This window comes from Melanostigma gelatinosum, assembly GCF_949748355.1.
Source record: "Melanostigma gelatinosum genome assembly, chromosome: 12".
Classification (NCBI taxonomy): Eukaryota; Metazoa; Chordata; class Actinopteri; order Perciformes; family Zoarcidae; genus Melanostigma; species Melanostigma gelatinosum.
The window spans coordinates 6,876,155-6,897,432 of record NC_136645.1 but is presented as its reverse complement, the minus strand read 5'-3'; the positions used below and the strand labels follow the sequence as shown (position 1 = coordinate 6,897,432).

Here is a 21,278-nt window from a genome sequence, read left to right as displayed (position 1 = left end):
ACACACAACCTGGGTGTAGCTACATATTTTCGCCGCCAGGGGTCTCTCTATCTGTCTGACTCAATACTGAAAAGCATATCCCACCTACTGTGCACAAAGGAGCGTCACTGAGGGAGACAGACAGCTCGCGTCATTTTCTATTTCATGAGACAGCCTTAGAAATAGACCATACATCTGCAACGAGACCCGCCTCTTCAAATCAGTCAGGAAAACGAAAGAAACTCATCACTGGACCATAAGTAGACGTCGACCAGCTGATTGAACGTGTGCACGTTTATTTGTATATTTATGTGTTGATGAGTGCACTTATTGCAACGTTTGTAAATGATGTTAAACAGACCTCCTGGTGCTTTGAAAGAATTAGATTTCTTTCTCAAGGATTCAAAGGCAGATGTCTCATCTTTGGATGCATGGGTGCAATATTTAGTTAATCTGTTTCTCTTTCACTCAAAAGTTAGTTAGTAAGTTAATTATCTTATTTCTTCTGTTATGCACATTCAAGTGCCCAGCCCACGTCAAATCACAACTATAGCTTTGTGCACCACCGGGTTATAGTGGTGAGCGAGTTGTGTTATCAGTGAGCCATCAGTGTGGGGCAAAGTACACCAACTGCTGTTCTGCGGTCTATCAATACAGAAGCTGCAACAGAAAAGCAGTCTGCACTTTGGTTCCCACTGGCACATTTGACTTGCTGGTGTTGCATGTGTAAGCATGAGAGGTGAGACAGAGAGGAATGATGCATTTAGATGGCATGAGCCGCAACAAGAGTATTTTCAGTTCTATATATAATAATCTGCTGATCATTTTTTTTCAAATAAATAGTTATTTGTTCAGCTGTACAATTACACAAGAAGTTGTCCAAGGTGATGATCATTTGATTTGGTCTTTTGCTGGATGAATGACAAAATTGTTCGTTATCACAAGTTCTGTCATGAAATTTATATCATTCTCAGATTATTCAATTAGCCGTCTTGTTGTTTCAATGCTAAAAATGTTACTATCAGACAGACCGCAGTCAATTCTGTTGTAGCATCACATTTCATATTGCCATCAAAGAAGTATAATCTAGCCAGATTCTCAGTAATTCAAAGCAGATTTACCAAAAATATGACTTCCAGATGTTTGACTCTGGAGCCTTCTGTGAAGTAGATCAAAGGTAAATCTCTGTGTTGCATTTTCACTGTAGACAAATATCCAGATTTATTGCAAAAGAACATTTTGTCTCATCTACCTGTTGTTATTCAACTGCACTGATTCACTCCTCGCTTTCTATTTTCCTTCCTCTTCCCCTGTCTCCTTTCCTACCTGCTTGTGCAGGAAACAGAAACTCTACCAATCACCTGACGTCATGGATCCATGAGGAACGAGCCCACCGTGTCAGTCAAAGTTCAAAATAGGCACAGTGCTCTTGCTCCATGAGCTGGCATTTAACACATCAACAGGTACAATGTCGCCTTTACAGATTCCACAAATGCCCATGACTCAGTTTTTAATAGTTGGACACTTGAGAAATGATCTCACTCTGAGGGTCATGCAGGGTCAAGAGGGTCATGATGAAGTATACCCCAAGTGAATGCAACCTCCAAGCACCAGCACATTCTTTGTAATGACAGCCACTAGAAGTCAAAAATAAATGTGATTTCCACTCACACATTAACACATCAGCAATAATAATGTATTCACACAATATATTAGTATGACAGTGGCTATGTTTCTGCAGAAAGTACTTTTATTTTTGACACTTTAAATACATATTGCACATGCTTACACACTTTGTTTTTTACATTTTCCTACTAAGAGAGTATTTTTACTGTGTTATCATATACACTAAAGAACAGGATCAGAATACTTCCTCCAACACTTACATTTTGAAAGCACAGCGTGACTAACATGTACCACACATTTCATAATTCTAACAGCACAACAACATCTTCTTAAAGGTTGAACATGTGATTGTATCGAAGAAGAAGGCTGTCATGACTTGTCTGCTTCTGCTTTTTTCCGACATGGTCCTGTCTTCAAATGAAAACATAAAAAAGTATAAATCCAATCTTCTCAATATGCTTTGCAGGCCTTGTCTGGCTGATGAAACATCTCATGTTTAGAGAGCACAGAAAGAGGCCCTTCATCAGTTACGTTGATGCCATTTGAGGAAGAAGCAGGTTACAAGCAAGCTGTTCAGAAACATGTTAAAAGAGGAGTGTGAATCACTGAGACTTTGACTGATCATATTACTTTGGTTTCTGCGTCAGGTTACTGCACTTCTTTGTGCAGCACAAGTGCAGTATTAAAATACGTAGTGTATTCCTGTGCTTGAATCCAGTATGGGACCTTTGTCTTCATGCTTCCCAGTCTTTCCTGTGTCTCTCCCCACTGTGCATTGAATTCAAGACAAAGTAACCATACATATGTCCAAGCTTTTGATATTCTACCTCCTATATTTCATTTATTAAACAGTATCTTATGTTACCAGCACAGCACAAACCCCCTCGTCTTTTAAAAAAAAACAATTTTTTAAAGGCACCGTACCCAACTGGAATGGGTACAGTGCAGTGATAGTCACAAACACGTTTGCCATCTACATGGCGGTCTACTAGTAATCCAGGTACTTTACATGAATCCATAGGCTTTATAATACGCACCTATATTCGCCCTCCAGAGTCAAAAGTCTCTTGTGTTCTGACAGTGTGGCCAGTCCCTAAGAGTGACTTCTGAACCCAGATGGATCCCTCAGAGCCCCAAAAGCCTCGAGGCCCCGCTCTGGTATGAGGTGGCAGAACAGCGGGGAGAACCCTGAGGAGAACATCTCAATGTTCTTCTGGCTCTTCTTCTCAGTGGAAAGCACCTCGGAGGCGGATCGAAACCAACCCCCAGTTTAAATCATTTTGTGTCGGGGTAAACTCCACAGACACCTCTAAAAGCTCAAGTCAACCCGGAGAGGGAAGAGAAGATGCAACACAAGCTGATTTACTGATCGAGCCTGGCCTCTAGTGGCCGTTGTACAGCAACACAGATGAATGGAAGGTAAACAAACACAAGACCGGGATGTCTTTCTCTCTTCACAACAAGAGGGCATGGAAGTGTTGACATGCTCTGCTCGTTGACAGCTTGTATTTTGAAAAGCTCTACCTCTCTGAGATGCAGTACAGAGAGGTACAGAGGTACAGAGGTACAGTGATAGGTTTTCAAAGATGTATTTGGCCAGGTGGCCAACACATTGTGAATTAGACGGATTATTTTGAGCCACTCTGTGATTCATTTTGGTGGCAAACTGTCAATAGGCGAGTCAACACTGACGCTGATGACTGAAAGCAGCGGTGGACGGTGACAAGTACATTTGATTGTGTACTGAACTGAAGTACAGTTTTGATGTACTTGTACTATGGTGCCACTTTTTACTTCTACTCGACTATATTTGTCATTAAAGATTCAACTACTTGTTCCCAATATATTTGGTTTGTGACCCTTTATTTTCTTCTAATTATGTATCAGAATACTTGATTTCCAGGGGAGGGGGGTTTGAAAACGAGGACTTTTACTTGTAATGGAATGTTTTTGGATTGGTGTGTTGGTACTTTTACTTCTTCCACCACTGCTGTTGAGTGACTATGAATACCAAGTTCAATCTTTGTAGTCCTGTAGGTTACCCGGTGAAATATAATGCAAATTCTGGTGTTTGAGGAGGTTTTGTGAAATATTTCCAGAAAGGCTGATGGTGTTTTTAGTGTCTGTGGAGAGTCTGTAGTAGAGGCATATATTATATTATACACCTGTAGTTAATACATGCTTGAACATGTCAGTCATCAAAGAGAACAATAGAGCATCTGTTTTCTGACTTATAGTAAAATGAGACACACACGAACATGTAATGGGGTGAAAAGAACATGACCCAAATTAAGTGTCTATCTTGTTATTGCTGTTTTTCCCCTGCTTTGAATTTAGACTTGTTACTCTCCCTCCCTCCCACAGTCCTTCATCTACTCTCTTACTGTCTGTCCTCCACTCCCTCACACTGCATTTCTCACCCTCATGCCATCCTCCCCAACCTCTTGAGCATGTTTTCTCTCTCCACGCTCGTTCACAGAGAAACCAGAGAGCTGTCAAGACATGCTGAGCCAAGTCTAATTCCCACACAGGGTGTGGCTCTCTGGGTGTGTGCGCATGTCGTAATTCATGACTCACATCGGTGTGTCAGTGTGTTGTTTATCAACTTCTCCACAAGCCTGCGTGTGTGTGTGTGTGTTGACAGCCCGATATGAGTCTGAGTACAAACACTGACAGAGGAACATCATTTGCACACATAGGTTGCAACTGGATTTTCCAGACATTTCTGGTGTTTATACAATATCTATTTGCATTGGTCCTTGAGAAATCTGATCATCTTTATTGCCTACTAAAGTGAAGATAAAGATTGTACAATATATGCACTTTATCTTTTTCCTTTCTCTTCCTCCCTCCAAACATAAACATGGCCACTGCGATGTAAAATAAGTTTTTTTTTATTGCATAAAAACACACAGACTACCAAAAATAATCAATTCATACTACAGCAGAACAGCTGGGTGATTTCCAGAAGAGGGTGAATGTTAATAACTCACTCTATAGTACATTATATACCCATACAATAACTAATGTCTGAAAGAGAGATTCATGCCTGTAAGTAAAAGCGTGTTTGTTTTTCTTATTTTACCAAACCTTCACCAATTCTCAGTTAAAACTAGTTGATTCAAATGAGTTAGTTATTTATGCAGCAATTTGCTGACTTTGACTATTGACCTAAGGTCACTCAGTCAAATGATCTTTCCTCAGAACTCTTTCATGTCATAAAAACAACACAGTTTGGTCTTGGCATGTTGAGAAATGTAACCGTTGACGATGATTAAACGTGAGTCAGTAAAACCAGACTGATCGGTTTGATAGGACATTCAAAAACACAGCAGCGAAGAAGCGAAGGCACCGGCTTCATGCACATTAGGTCAGCAGATTGTACACCTTGGTCTCAGTGCCTCATCAAACCAGTAAGCCAAAAGAACATGATGGAATCTTATGAGGGCTTTAATAAAATACATGACTGGTCATCCGTCTGTGACTGAAAAACTATTTTAACCTGGAAAGGAAAGTCTTCTCTCTGAACGGACTCTCTACTTTGAGACAACAAGACATGACAACGGAGAGTCAGAGTTTATATTGGTCCCTTTAAGACAACATTTTGACACGTTTTCTAAATTTGCACAAGCGATAAATGATCAAGTTTAATGGAAATTCATTTGAATTTGCTTCCAGTTTAGAGTGACAGAGATGGAAAAACTGCAGCCAAGTCAATAAACCGCCACACGCTGCATCTACTCATCAAGTGTATTAGTAGTAGTGCTCAGAACAGACACAAAGACGGCACAACAAACTCCCACAGTTAAACCCCTTTTGGTAATAAGTAAGAATATAAAACTCTGGAGACAGCAGAAAAGCGTGCAAACACGACTGTTAAAACTGCATTTCTATATGTGTAGATTACATTCAGCTTCTGACTCTAAGCCTTTGCTTCCTTCTTACCTCAAGCACAAACAGAATAAAATACACATTGAAGAACTAACTAGAACACATGGGACAAAACCAAATTATGATTAATATTCCTTTTCCATCCTGTGCAAGTTTTAGTGTGAACTTCTCTTCTACCAAGGTTGTTCTAAAAATAAATCAGGCTGAAGTTATGCTTTACACGTCATTAATTCCCTTCGGTTAAGTGCACTTGGGTGATCTTGCATTGAGAATTACTGGTAAAAAGTACAGATACAATGAGGAAGATGTCTCACTCAAATGCAGAATGGTGTAAAAAAAAAAAAAACCGACAATGAAGACTTCATCTAAAATGTACACTAAAGCAGATGCGACGTCCTAATACAGTCCACTTCCAGTAAGAATCAGCTCTCGCTTTTGACCTCGAGGGGTTTTCCACTGCCGAACCAAATCTAACTGAACTGAACTGAGCCAACGTGGATCTCTGGTGAAATGGTACAGTGTAAAAACGTTCATTGTCCAGCGCAGATCCAGCTCAGAGTGGAAAGTGGAAAAGTGTGGAGGTTTAGTCTTTAAGCAGAGGAATAGAGGTATTTGGTCTTGGCCAGGCCGGTCAGCTCATCCTCGTAGCGTGGCAGGCAGCAGAAGAGCACGGCGCAGCCGATGCAGAGGATGGTGGCTCCCCAGCCGAAGCCGTAGGCCCAGGTGTAGTAATAGTGGCCCTCGAAGAGCTCCTCGTTGAATTTGACGGGGTAGATGATGAGAGCGATGATCTGGAAAACCACTGCAGAGTGACAAAGAAAATGGCTTTTTTTTTTTTAAATCAGCCATGCAGCCGCTTGGACGAATATACACCGACACCAACAGCAGGGTGTGGAAAATACCTTCACATGAGAGTGTAAAAGTTACATCCACGTCATGATATCTGTGACATCGAGGTGAGTCAGTAGCAGCAGGCTAGGCCCTGCTACTGATGGTCGCCTCGAACTATTTCCAAGCAGTTCATCTTGAGAAAAGTGTGAAGTGTAAAGTATCAGGTGTGATACTTTATCCCAACACAAACTGTTTTATTAAATCTGATTTTAATTTTTTTAAATTTTTGTTAAATCTGAAACATCCTGACAATTTCTGAAGAGCTTCATGTGCTTTTTTCCTTCTGCGAGATCAGGAGTATGATACTAGAGACCTGAGAGAGGAGTTAAAGGAGCATCGTGAATTTAGAAATATTCTGTAGCGTTCATGGGTTTTGACACTTTCAACTTGAGGGATTGGAGCCAAACAGAAGTGCAGTACTGAATAAAAATCATATTTTACTTTTAAAATCTCCCTTTTACCTCCTAGAACACTTTTTGTGTATAACAATGCAACTCACCAACTTTTCTAATCATCACTTCATAAATAAAATACTACATTTTATCTATTTAGATTTATTTTCTAAAACAATTTCACAAAGTGATTTTCAATCAAAACAGAAAACATTTAAAACAGAGAATGAAATGAACAAAGGGAAAAAATAACTCATAAAAACATGGAGGAAAATAAACTAAAATGTTATAAAATTTTTACAATCCAATTATTCTTTATCTTTCTTTCTCTTCTAAGACGAACTTGAAGAGTCATTTTGTACCACCTGTTGGGGCCAAGTGCCAAACTACGTTCAACTCCCTCCGGCACATTTAAAATTCTGTTTCACCCGTCAGTGAAAAGCTGTATGCATCATTGTGTGTGTGTGTGTGTGTGTGTGTGTGTGTCTCGCTCTGTCACATTCTCCTCCTCAGACTCTCTGTGGGGTGAGTCAGTCACATCAACAGCTAAACCAGCTGTTCCCCTGGTCACACCAAAACCTTGCCCTTCCCTCTTTCAGCAGCAAAGCGTCTAACTCGCTTTCTGGTTCCTCGACAGCCTTTGTTGCTACGTCAAACCCGCACCACCGTGTTCACCCCTTCTCTTTGGGATTGAGGTCTGGTTTTCCTCCCTTAATCACTCCCACTTAAAATCTCCTTCCTAAAGCTTGAATTTGACTTGTTCCGTCTTCCTCTTCCACTCCTTTGTTCTTACACATTCTCTTAACCTTTGTCTCGCTGCCTCGCCTTGAAGTTTCAGACTCCCTCTCAGTCTATCGCTGATTTCTTAACAACCTTTCAATGACTTGTAGTATTCATTTGTCAAATTTAATGGAATTTTGTCAGCATTAGACACGACATAAAACTACCTTTTCATTTCAAAAATCCTAAAATTCTCAATTTACCGATTCTTTAAAACATATTTACTGATTCAAATCCTAATCATGTCGATTTTAGACCATTTTATTTTGGCAAACTTCTTGGATGGCTGCTTGTTTTTAAACATTTGAGAACTTTGGCTTCTTCTCTTTAATGTAAAAAGGCGTCTTTAGACAAAAACATGTTCTATATATTCTTCAAAGTAAGGTGGTGTTTTGGCATATCAGTAAAGAATTAAGTGGCATGTCACGCGACAGCAGAACTCTGTAAAGGCATTAGTGCACGTATACAGTTACCGCTCATTACGGAGGCTTTGAGACAACTGAAACACGGCGATTGTGGTTGTTCTTTGTTACCGCCAACTCCTTCGGAATCTACTTCAAACATCTCGAACTGATTTACAAATGTCTAAGTAGTAATACTTGCTGAAATGTATAACGTTTGCATGCGCGAGTACCTTACCAACAATGATCAACAAGACTCCAACGAGAGGCAGAAGGGTGATGTTGAGCGAGCCGCACAGAGCCACACAGGAGACGATGAAGGCGACGATGAGGACGAGGAGGCCAATGATCATCAGAGCAGCCACTGCCTGGGCCCAAGCTGAGGCAACAACACAAACAAGCACACTGGTTACTTACATGTTAGCAAACGGAAACACTCGTAAAAAAACGTTAAAAGTCGGGACATTATTTGGATCATTATTTTTTACCGAATTTTAGGAATGTCCATCTCTCTCCCCCCCTCCCAACAGCATGAACTCATGATGGCACGTGTCACACAAGGTTAGCGAGGTTCAGGCTGATATGGAGAGCGAAGGAGGCAACTGCCAACACCCTGAATTATTCACACCGGTGTTCAGGCCAGTCCCTGCCTGCCTCAGCCCGACGTACTTCTCTCATCGTGCACAAACCGACACACACCAGACCAGTTCGACCGGTTTCATTTCTCGCCGATGAAGCGGCAGAAAGTAAAAGCTACTGAACGCTGTCATATCGCATCGTTACTTTATGAATCTGTGTGTTGGAAACCAACAAAATACTAAAAATAAAATAACTGGCAGATCAATTGGTAAAGAAAATAATAGTTAGTTGCACCCTTGTAATTTTATATTGAATCATCAACATATTGCGGGATATGGTACATTTTCAGGAAATCCAATTGAAAAGCTGTAAATGGATAAAATACACGGAGTGGAATGTCTGTTTTCAGCTAATCCATCATTTAAATCAATGCGTTTCATTATATTCATGCAAACGTCACATACAAATCAAATGTTGCTGTAAAGCTGTCAAACTGGCATTTCTTTGGAATATTGGTTGATCGGTATACATCGCCCTTCCCTTCAGAAATGACTCATTTTAACAAGTAATTATCTACGTCTCATGTTTTTTGCCAATGACGTGCTCGTGCCAAAACATGTTTACTCATGTAGTTCACAGGAAAAGCTGCAGCTTCCACATAACATACGCGTGTTTGGGCCGATCCCAACATTCACTCCATCGACTGCACGGTCATGTTTTGACCCCTCAGTTTTCAGTTCCCCAACATACCCCCACAAGTGTTTAGACCAGGACTGTAACTCAAGAATGCTCAGAGGAACCTCGCAGCAAAAATGTATCTGAGATCCAGCCAGAGGTTCTCTGGCAGCTGTTTAACCCCTTCAGTCCTGCTGAGAGCAGCAGACAGTTCAGTTAAAACTACTCGATCTGAAACTTCAAATGAGACCAGAAAATAAATGAACAAAATACCACTTACATTACGGGAATTAATTAAAAACATTTGTGTTTTAACATCTCTAGTTCCCACACATAACTGCCAAGATGGCGTGAAGAAAGTACACACAAGCTCCCGTCAAACCTTTGTGTAAACATGAACAAACACACAGGAACACATGCACGTGATAAGACAAAAACAGGAAAAGTTGTGGGGTTTGGAATTTACATCTAGATAAGACAAGTCACTTCACAGGAACGAGGATTTTAACCAACGACTGCTGCTGTCATTGTGCTTTGTAAACATATAGAGGACATTAATGACCACGTTCTCTATTCATCTTAAATCAATTAAGAAACAGCTATAAACTCAAAGAGTCAAAGGAGACGGCCGACCGACAGTCCAAAAACACAGAAAATTCATTTTAAAAAGAAGCAATTTCTCACATTTGAGAACCATCGAATCTTTGCTGTTTTTGTCTCAAAACAAATCCATAGATTATGAAAATGTTCTTTTGGTTATCAATTAATGAACTAATCATTGCAGCCCCACATTGCACCATGTCAGATAATTGATGGGCTTGAGCTCGACAGGTTATACAGTAATGACTTCAAACAATGTCTGTAGCAGCCATCAAACGAAACCCCGAACATGTTGCTGAATGCAGCTCATTCGAGCTCTGACGGAAGCATTCGTACCATCGGCCACGTCTCCATATGGAGCTACGTGCCATTTAGCTTCTCCAGCAGACTTCCACACAGTCTGATAAAAGCAACAGTGCAGTCTTTGTTTTTCAGCGTGGGATTGTGGAGTAACACAAATACAACCTGAGAGCGAGTGAGAGGACACAAGTCTGCTTTGTTCAGTTATTGTTCAACACACTTTCAGAGAGTGAGTGTGTGTGTGCGTCAGTGACTTCATGTGCCTTTGGTTGGACATCTGCACTGGAGGAAAATCTCATTAACACTTTGTCGATAAATATCCATATTTGTGATAACACGTCTGACAGACAGACATCCTTAAAGCTCCTTCTTACCCGCTTCTATCAGGAGAGTCGGTCACAAACTATTTCAAATATTCTAACTCAGCCAGAGGCGTTGTGAGTTTCTGGTTTAAAAACTTGCTGAACCAGCAAACTGACACTGCCCACTCTCCGTTTGGTTTTTTAGAATTAAATGATTTTAGAACTCAACTCTGTTTTCGTAAGGGAGTCTTGAGAAGAGCAGATATCTGGAATGTTGTATTGTTAGTGGTGTTATTAGAAGTAGTTCTAGTAAAAACAGAGCTGTGACGGTATACTATTGGTGTCAGCCAGGTGTAGCACAAGCAGCTGTAGTAGCACACATGTGCTTGCTTTCTTTTAGACTTCATTATTGAAAGTGTTTTGTACAGGTACAGACAGGTGTCTAATTAAATCATGTTCTCTAGCTTTATTTTCCCACCCCACAATATGAGGGGAGGGGGGGGGGCTCTCTTTGATTTGATTCTTTAAGAGTTTTCTATCTTGGAACCATTGATGTTCTTGGACACTTTATGTGATACCGGGGCTACAGAAATAACCTTTATGAAGAGGCATGTGAACTTCGAAGCGAACTTGAACAAAAAGGCTGTTGGGCATAATTTACAGCACCTGCATGAAACCTCCATCATGCCTCCTGTATTTGCTCAAGCTGGGAATGATTTTAAAAAAAAGAAAAGGCGAGTGAATCATGTTAAGACCAAAGTTCAGTCCGCCTGACTGACTGGAAGTGGCGTAGGCCTCAGTCCTCCTCCGCCGGGAGTTTTGGATTGTATTCAGAGGTCGAGTCCTTCAAGTTACAAGAAGTGAATGTTGAATTTTACACCACAGCGAAACATACACATCACCAGATCATGCCACAGGCTGTGCTAACGCTCATAGTCTTACTGTTTAGGAGGAGCTGGAGAGGGTGCAATGGAGTGTAAACAGACACTTACGATACTCCATGAGCGACCTGCAGTCCCAATTGTCATTCCTGCCTCGGCACTCCTCCCACATACTGGTGTAGTGGGAATTGCCTTCCTCATCCTCGACCCATCCCGATGTAGCCGCGATGGCGATAATGTCAAAAATAATGGCGAAGAGCAGCAGCAAGGGCACGATCCACTTGCACCGGGGGTAGGCGATCCCGCAGCGAAACATGACCGACGATCGTAGTGTGTGGAGCGGGGTTGAAAGAAAGAGGAGGACGAGCTGTGTGGCGCGAGCGCGGTGTGGTCCGTCGGATTATATAGTGTCCCGTGCGTCTTTGCGCAAAGAGAATGTCTTGTCAATAGGTGTGGTGTGGACAGCCTACGAGATTAAAAAAGCCCCACCCGAGTGTGTCATAACCTGTTTCGGGACCTGAAGGGCTGGGCTTGTCTGGCTGTAGAAGCTGAATCAGGCCCAGCCCCATTCACTGTGTCATTTTACACCCTCCACCAAAAGATAACTGTTGAGGCGCCTGTTTAACCTGATTCCGGATTTGTAATGTTTGTAAACTTGGTGATTTTCGTAGGTTGGGGATTTGAACGGGTAGCTATGGACTGGGCAGTGAGTGTGGGCGGGGTGTGAGAGGAAAGGTAGAGAAGAAGAGAAGTTAGAAAGTAGGTGAGTAAATGCAGTAAATAAAGTGACCACAAGATGACAGCCCAGCGCACTCTAACAAGGAAACCTGTCGTTATAATTTACAGAGAAAGAAAGATACAGAATTATTGTATTTCTCCAGTTCTCCAAGACTTAAATATATGTGTCACCACATAAATCTGAGATGTTGACATTTTCTTGTCGAGGTTTAATACCAACAGAGCTATTTGTTCCTTCTGTGGCTGAACACATTGGAATACATTACCATTGATGAGAAACTATTTTAAAAGGTTTTAGAAAGAAAGTTAGCTTGTGGCTTAGTGTAAGCTCCGAATTTTAGTTCATTTGTATTTTATTTGTTTATGTATTCGTTTTATTTGTTTCTTGCAGATTTTAAAGCTCTTATAAATACAATATTTAAGTACTTGTCACTGGGCGTTACTATTTTGACACTTTAATGCATTTATTCTATGATTTATTGTGGTAATTGTTGTTGACGAACTTTTTACGCAGCTGTCTTGACCATGTCCCCTTTTTAAATAAGGGTTAAATACAATTTAAAAAATCTGAAATGTGTGTGACCTCACTTTCATTATGACAAATAAAGTAAACAATAAAGAAAGTAACGCAAACTTGAACCACTTTGGTTTTGCTTTTATGAAGTGTATTGTGACTGCCTCATTTTAAGCTGCTAAAATGAGGCAGTCAAAATACACTTTATAATTTATATTTATGTTAGTGGTTAGTGGCTTTTATTTTTTTCATGCTTCATTTGTAGTGCTTGCACAGAATCAACAATCTTATTTTATGATAAAAGAGGGGAGAAACTTACATGCAGATGTTTCCAAACAGGACAAAACCACTCAGCGTTAAAATGATGTGAATAAAGTGCTGTGGCCTTCAGTCACCACACCTCGACCCACTTGAACACCTGAGGGAGATTTTGCTGTTTTCACACTCTGCCACCATCAAAACACCAAATGAGGGAAAATCTTTTGGCAGACTGGTAAACATCTGGAGTCAATCGATCGCGCTTCATACCGGTGAATAACAGAACAACTCTCATGACACTTTGACAGCAGGCTGAAACAAAAACTATATGAGCCCACAGAGTCTGTCAGCGACTAAAGAAAGACATGTGGGTGTTATTACTCTGCTGTCCACTGTGGGGAGACATTAGTCTGTGTTTGTGGATGTAGACAATACTATCAGCAGAATGGATTTTCATTTTAATATTGAGAGAAGCTACAGTGAGGTGAACTCTTGTTTTATGCTCGCATCATTTATTCTTTGAGAGAGGAGGTTAGAGAATGAGTATGTATTTGTGTTTTTGTCTGTTTACATAAGCAACAACACTGGTTGAATAAATAAATGCTACTGTAAAATAATACAGGGTGTGCCACAGAGGACCTAATCATAAAGTATTGATTACCACTGCTTGTGTAAAAGCAATATTCTAAGGACATATTTTTGAAAAAATGATAAATACATATAAGACAACTGATAATGGTATAGATTGTTTTATTTGTGCTGTGTCAGGACAAGTACATTAACATATAACAATGACGATAACATGGTAAAAATAACTGCATGACAACATTGGATATTATACTATCTCGGATACAAAAAAATACAAATGATAACTTGACAAAAACAATTATACGAGTCAAAGTGCAGTTTGAGCTGAGGTTGTGTTTACATGAACCAGGGAGTTATGATACTGATTCTTTGGCATTATAAAGCACACAGTAAAGAATAGCTTTAAAGAGCAATAAAGTGCCTTCAGTCTCTTTATTTTTAGGGGTATTGCAGTTTCTTGCATGTCACAGAGATACAACCCTCAGTCAAAGCAGGCCAACAGTAACAGTGAGGATAGAAGACAATTGAGGTCATACATTTGATGACTTTTTGACTTGTGAATAACAAGTCTCTCCTTTTTTTTAAATCCAAGAGGAACAAAATAACATCAATTAGTTTGTAAAAATAACATCCCCATTCAAATGTCACAAAATAACATAATTCATGGCCTTCCTTATCCAGTGCTGATAAGGTGGCTTTATCAAACTGCCAACCATTGGGTGTTTTCACAATCAGTTTTAACTTCCTGTCTGAGTTAAGCCAAGAAATTTGCTCTCCCTCGATCTCAGTTTACGTCAACACTTCATGGCCCAATCCCAATGTCCCCCCTAAGGCCTTAGACCCTGAACCCTCAGGGACTTACTGACGTCACCTGTTAAATGGTTGCGAGTGAGAGACTGTAAGGGCTTAAAATACGAATGGGACAACGTCAAAAAATATTATATCCAATTGAGGTTATTTATTTAAACTTTTTACTCCATGATGTAAACGTCTTCCAGGCTCGTTCCTCACAAGAGGAGAGGCCATTTTTGATTATCTATTTAATCGATTTTGTCAAACAGCTTCAAAGACAAAATTAAATGTTTGATGAATTCATCTGTAAAATATAATCTGCTTCATTCCTCTGATTTCATGTGTTCTGATGTTCAATCTTTCATCCTTAATGTTTCTGAGTAAATGTAATATTCCAGGCTGAGCACCCATGTGCCGTCCTCTTTGTTGACCTTTTTTAAAGTCTCCATGCTTCCACTAATAACCCCAGTTTAACATCACATTGCTATGAATTGTGGGTAATTCCCTTGGGCAAAGCCTGCAGCAATGCAGACTTATGGAAAGGGTTCATAAAGGGCTCAAAGTGTCTGCGAGAGGGACCGCCAACACCTGACGATTTGACAGTGGGACAGCCCTAAATTGGGATTGGGCCTATGTCTTTATGTCATCCAGTATATCTCACTCACTTCCTGTCTTCCTGTTGTCCCTGGGCTCACTTCCGCTCAATAAGACGCATCACACTGTCAGAAATCTGTCCGGTCCTCACCGAAACAGCAGCCTGGCTTCACTTAGGCGCTGGCACACGTGGAGCTTTGGGACCACATTTGTTGATGTTATTGTGCTGACAGGCTAAGTAATGTGGACATGTGATACTTTTCCTTTTTACTTGGACCCCCACACCTTTTCATCAGTTTTTTATTTTCTTCCTTATCTGAAGCGAGGGTCGAAAAGGATAGAGGGGGTCATTTTAAAAATAAAACTGACTGGACATGACCTTTGTCCTGTTTTGCTCTGCATCCTTCTTTTCCTCTGTGGCCCCTCCATGATGTTTGCCTGATGTCTATTATTTTAATGTCATACCAACAACAACAACAAGGCCTTTTCATACACAGCTGAAACCAGGTTTTAGCCCAGCAAGCTCATGCACACATAGTCACATTTAAGCACTGAATAACTGTTTTAACTGAGTTGACCGAGGTTTGGTACAGAGGGACTGAAATGTCACTGAGGTTAAGTATGAGCTGTGAATGAGGCGTAATGACAACTTGGCAACTTTATCCTTTTGCAAGTGTAAGAAAATGGTTGTTCACAGTGTTCTGCTCACAACAACGTTAATTATTCACAACACCATGATCCCAGAGAGTTAAGTACATTGTGAGAAGAAAACAGAAAGCAAGTACTTCCTTCTCTTCCTGCTCCAATTGCAGTTCTTACCAGTCTGAAGTAACTGTAAGTGCAACATCTCTCCGTCTCCCTGATTCCCCCCTGCGATGACACATCAAACACATGGGACGGCGCTGCCCCGGCCGGCTCTACTGCGCGAGTCCTGGCATATCACAACCAACCTGTACAAGTTCAGTATGACCACCAGGAAGTTCTTAACAGTGAAGAACATCAGCATTTGGTGGAAGACTTTGTAGTAGGTCATGACGACGAGCCTGACCACCAGGAAAGGCCCGTCTTGGATAAACAAGGCATCCACGATGCTCCAGATGTTCGTGCTGTACTTGGACAACAGGGACACCTCGCCGGCCTCCTGCTCACCCTCACTGTCTGGATTGGATTTCACCACTTTTTAAAAAAATGGGGAGACAAAAAAAGAACAGGACCTCAGAGTCAAAGTAACAGTCTGTTGTATCGATTTCTTTGTTTAGTTGTTTTAACCTGGATTTACAGTAACCTGCTACTAAATTGTCCTAACGTTTCTCAACTGATGTTTCCAAAGTCAAAAATTAACTTTGAAAATCAGACGTAGAGCCATCAAGGGTGGGACTAACAAATTACTTTTACTCTTTATCATGTGAAGTTTTTTTAAAATATTTTTATTTCAAGTATTGTAGCCTGCTTAGTTGCATCAAGTTGCATCCATTACAGAGTACAAAAGTCCCACAAAAAAGTGCTAAGAGTTCCACAGATTTGACTCTGAGGAAGTAAAGCTACACATGAAAGTATCTCTATGAAGAACCTCAACATCCATTTGTAAGATATTTAATGTTGGGTTATGAATGATTGAGAACAGGGTTGTCCTTTCCGAGAACAAAGTGACGTTATAATGTTCTTTCTTTCTGTCTTTAATGAAACACCATCCTTTGTTCCCTCAGATTTGAGAAGGCGGGTTTACATCCTTTTCTAAGTAAGTTGCTGAAAGACATCTGCTAGTTGGCCCGTGCCTGATAATGGCTGATTCCTCTTAACTTAAGTTCAAATCTGGAGACTTTGTCGGTCCTAAGCTATTTATGTAATAGACGTGTGAGACTGGATTTCCTCCTAAAGACTGTTAACATTTATACAAACTCCTAAAATACACTCTTGCTGTTAGTGGATTATTTTTGTGCTTAGTCTTTCTTAACAAGTACACCATGGCTCGAGAAGTGAAAACTGATTTTTGGGTTAATAATTTGACATTGTCTGCTAAATGACTGTAATAAGCAGTGTTTAAGACACAAACACAGACTGACCAGACACATGTAAGGGGAACTGCAGCATGCTCCAAGTCCATACAGATAAGACGATGTAGACCAGCTCAAGATTGTTCTCTCTGGAAAAGACACATAGAAAATACAGTCAAAGTCAGTCTGCTTTTACTACTGAATGCATTGATGTAATGTCATGATTTGGGGACAGATGCTTGCCTTAAAAGTGCTTATGTTCCCTTTGTGTCTATTGTTTGTACATGTGTGTGAACATACTTATATGCAATGCATGATTAGCCACCCACTTGACATCTGACAGCGTCTCACTAGTAAATTCGAGGATGTCTGCTGCAGTGCCAACAAAAATTAGGAGAAGCTGCGAGAGCTCCTCACGCGTGACTCCGCCTCCCAGCGGGAGGAGCCACTTCCCCACGATGAGGAGGAGGAGCAGGATCTGATGAAGAGCCAGGATCCATTCGTTGGAACAGACGTTTGATAACACCTGGTTAAAGTTATTGGAAAGGAAAAGAGATTGAGAGTTATTTCTCTGCCAGAAACACGTTTGCATCCTTCAATATGAAGCTGGCTCTCAGCTCATGTGATGCTGCCAGTTTCTGTCAGATATTATTGTAGACCTTTAGATGTATAACCCTGTTATAACTAAAATAGGGAAATAAGCTATATCAGGACAATACTTGTCAGTATCATGGTGAATTAATTGTGAAAATAATTTTTTAGAATTTTCCTTCAGTGACTCCATTATGTTGCACAATGTGGACTTTGTTTTTCGAATCCATCTGTTATTCATAGAAGACATTTTTAATGCTCCCTTCTTACGGTAATTGTCCACAGAGATTTTCAGGCTCTTGAGTTTGTTGTTAATGCAGAAAGGCTCTGCCCTCTCATTCTAATGACGAAGTAAACTGTTTTAATATTACTTTGAATGCATCTTGCATTCTCAGGTTTATTCTCAGAGCTCTCTCTTCATCTGAAGCAAAGCAAAAAGACGGCTCTTCTGTTGCAGTCACATCAGTGAACGTTACATTTGTGTTGTTCTTAATTTAAATGCTTCTATTGAACTGTTCACAGATACTATTTAACCAGTTTATCTCAGAGTGTTTTTCTCCTTATTTATGACTTTGCAAGTTCTTTGTGTGTATTTCTGGTTCCTCTGACCTGTGAAGTTCCTCAAGGATCAATTCTTGGACTTATTTTATTCTTCATCTACATACTGTAGGAAGATCCTTTCTTTCTCCCACTGGTGGATTCTCTCTGAATAGTCTGAACTCTGGGGCTGCATCTTTCAACTCTGTTAATGTTTATGTTTTTCTCTTCTGCATTCCTTCCAAACTGGCAATCGGGGAATCTGACTGAAACTCCACTTCTAAGAGAGTAGCTCTCTTCAAGGATCCCGTAGTACCCCTGTGCTGGCTTGTCATCAGATTTAGGATTTAGATAACCACCTCACACAAACACAGGATTATACTCTTTGCCACTGAAGAGGGGAGTTGGAGTAAAAAGGAAAGTTTTTTTTATTTTTTATTTTACATTTGTAACAGTTTTTACAGAACATTGGAGGCAAAATGCATCCTTTTAAAAACATTAGTCAATATGTTCACCAATCATCTTCGATCAGGTAAAAAAACACCTAAATATCTTGTGTCAAGTGACTGCAAAATAGTGACAACAATTGTTTTTTGTTTGAGTCATGAAAGTCTGCAAACAGGAAGCTCCCAAAGCAGAGAGTGTGTCATGAGTGACGTTTGAAGGACCCTGCTCTTTATCAAAACAATCAGCAACATTCTTAAGAAGCTCGGAAAGATTTCCACGTTGTAATCGTTCAACATCAGCGGACAAATCTCAACTACTCCTGTCTGTTGCTTCATTTAGGAGCTATTGGTTAGTTTCATTAGCCTATATATTCTGCATAATCCATGTCTGTAAGAAATACATCATCAAAAAAAATAGAAATAAACTTCTTAGAGTATAGATGTTCTAGCAGCCTATACGAGGCAAGTGATGTTCTATGAATCGTTCAGTGTGCCACTCTTACCTTCACGTAGCTCTGGTCGGTGAGGTTTCCCAGGGTCTTGTTCAGAGTGATCAGCTCACGCAACTTCCCCCAGGAGTCGAGCTTTTTACACTGAAAACCGTTGAAAGAGGCTTTTTACAGACAGAGTGCTTGTACTTTCCCCCCAGTTAAAAATGAAAAGCTGAAAAGCAAATGTAGATTATGAATAAAACTGTAGCAACGCCCAACATCTGTCATTAGATGACATGTTTAGAAAGCATTAGAACTGTTTCAAAAAATGTATATATATTGTTGTTCCTGCCGTGGCGTACCTGAGGGTCGGTGGCTTTGTCCTGCTGATGGAGCTCCAGGATCCAAATGGAGGGAATAATACTGATGAGAAACAGAAAGATAGGAGGAGAAAACCTGCAAGACAAACAAAAGGGCGTCATCAACACAACTTCATATGACACATGGGGAGCAAACCTCAATGTTGTGTTAAAAAGTCACACACCAGCAATTTATACAATGTTAAAGCCTGGTTATAAATATGACAATTGTTTCGGGCTGAAACGCGTATTCAATTAGTCAACTGACTAATTATTTAACCATTTTCCAAGCTAAATATGCCGATCTAGTTTTGGAATATGAAGATTTGCTGATTTTGTCTGTCTTATATAAAGTTAAACACAATATCTTTGGCTTTTAAACTGTTGACGTTTGAAGATGTGTTTTTAGGTTTTTTATTTTCTGATACATTCTAAACAGAGCAATAAATTCAGATGAATTGATAATGACAATAATAATTAGCTGCAGCCCGACAATTGTATTATATTATCACTTTGCTTTCAGTTTATATCTATCAAGTTATAGCACATGATGAACTTGTGCTTCTTGTAAGGCTTGTAAGGCTTAAACAGGACAACAAAACACATGTTTTGGACATCTCTGAGCATGAGAAAGGAAATGAATGGGTGGATGCTTCTCTTATACAATCTTACTGTAGCCGGTTGCAGTTTTTTATGATTATTGTGTGTTAAATCAAGATGTCTGCTGTCATTGAATGTTGAAAGAAACCCTAAAAAAACCGAATATCTACAGATGAAATGTAAAGATGGAGGATGTTTGGGGATGTTAAGGGGGGCCACAACCTCGTCGTCACCGTCCCAGGACCGGTTAAACAAGAGCAGCAGGGAGACAAGCAGGATGCAGAGAATTTAGGGCGGTGGGGGAAGGGATAAAAACGGGGAAGAGGACAAAAGCTTAAAATACCCATGCATTATACTCTAAATCTATTCAGCATGGAACATATCTTCAAACCAGGTTGTTAAGTTTAGTTTTACACCCACAAAACATACATTAAGTTCCAGTAAAGTTGCACCCTCAGCATAAAACCTATATAATTCACTAACATGCATGCTGCTCGTCTTACCATTTATAACCTTGTCCCTTTCGACTCTTACGCGTTATTATCATTTCAACGACAAGCGGCAGAAAGAGGATAGTGAGGAGCCAGTATTTGCTATCCTGCTTCACGGATGTCACCCTCCAGACGCTGATCAGAGAGACGAGGAGAAATAACGCTCTGATTGTAATCGCACATGTCAACTTGAACTTGCACATCTTGCTGGTTGAAGGTCAGTGTCGTGCACCGCAGATGTCCCCGTTATTCCTGAAAAGTTAAGATCCCAGAAAGCCAGTGGTTGCTGCTTCAAAAGTGAGGGGAACAGTGGATGTAGTGTTTTGAACAAAGTCCCCAAAGTGTAAGCCACGCCCACAAGGGAAAGCCCGTCCCGTTTTACTTGACAGGGGACGACAGAGAGGCTATGCGGGACTCAGTGGCTGCTGTTATACATGACAAACTGAGGTGCCTCATAACATCATTCAGAATGAATCAATGATTTATGAATGACAACATGGGTACGTCACTAAAATATGCAAATGTGCAGGAGAGGGCAGCATCACACCGTGAGGGCAGGCTACTTGCTTCTGCAGACTAGTGTTATTGGATGGGAACTTCATTTTACAAGACAGTGCCATGCTGGTGTGTCCAACATGCTAAAGAGCTGGTAGTCTGTGGCATTGGTTCCTCACCCAATTCCAGTCTGACGGTCTGCATCGCCTTACAGCTCCAGAGATCAATCTGAGGGGTCACGAGACAGGTAACATGGCAGCAAAGAAGAAAAGAGAACCACTCAATCTGGTTTTTGCTCTTATCTTGTGAGATTAGGGCGTCAAACTTGCTGTATCCCAATGGCAATAGAACTGAAGTCATATTATTTGGACCACAGTATTTGACCAACATTATATCTTCTCATCTTGGCCCTTTGACCTCTTCTGTTTAGCTCTTAAATTCAAGATTTAAGTGTGACAAATATGTGTGGCACATTATGCTTCGTGTTGAATAAGAATGAATCTCTTTATTTTTCAATTGTCATTATTTATTGCCTCGTGATCATGAACACATG

At 40.4% G+C, this 21,278-nt stretch overlaps 2 protein-coding genes across 2 annotated transcripts; both read right to left on the bottom strand.

Annotated features, from left to right (window-relative positions):
• Positions 1 to 4,483: 4,483 nt before the first annotated feature.
• Positions 4,484 to 11,786, bottom strand: perp (p53 apoptosis effector related to pmp22). Its single transcript, XM_079280630.1, has 3 exons — positions 11,409 to 11,786; positions 8,199 to 8,339; positions 4,484 to 6,298 (listed from the first exon to the last, which is right to left on the bottom strand). The coding sequence occupies exons 1-3, from the start codon at positions 11,611 to 11,613 to the stop codon at positions 6,087 to 6,089; spliced, it is 558 nt and encodes a 185-aa protein (XP_079136756.1). The 5' UTR covers positions 11,614 to 11,786; the 3' UTR covers positions 4,484 to 6,086.
• A 1,785-nt stretch (positions 11,787 to 13,571) lies between these two features.
• LOC306785295 (transmembrane protein 26-like) lies at positions 13,572 to 20,494 on the bottom strand. The gene is made up of 6 exons (XM_079279614.1): positions 20,243 to 20,494; positions 19,143 to 19,236; positions 18,853 to 18,942; positions 17,105 to 17,301; positions 16,845 to 16,924; positions 13,572 to 15,957 (listed from the first exon to the last, which is right to left on the bottom strand). The coding sequence occupies exons 1-6, from the start codon at positions 20,431 to 20,433 to the stop codon at positions 15,665 to 15,667; spliced, it is 945 nt and encodes a 314-aa protein (XP_079135740.1). The 5' UTR covers positions 20,434 to 20,494; the 3' UTR covers positions 13,572 to 15,664.
• Between the last annotated feature and the right edge of the window lie 784 nt (positions 20,495 to 21,278).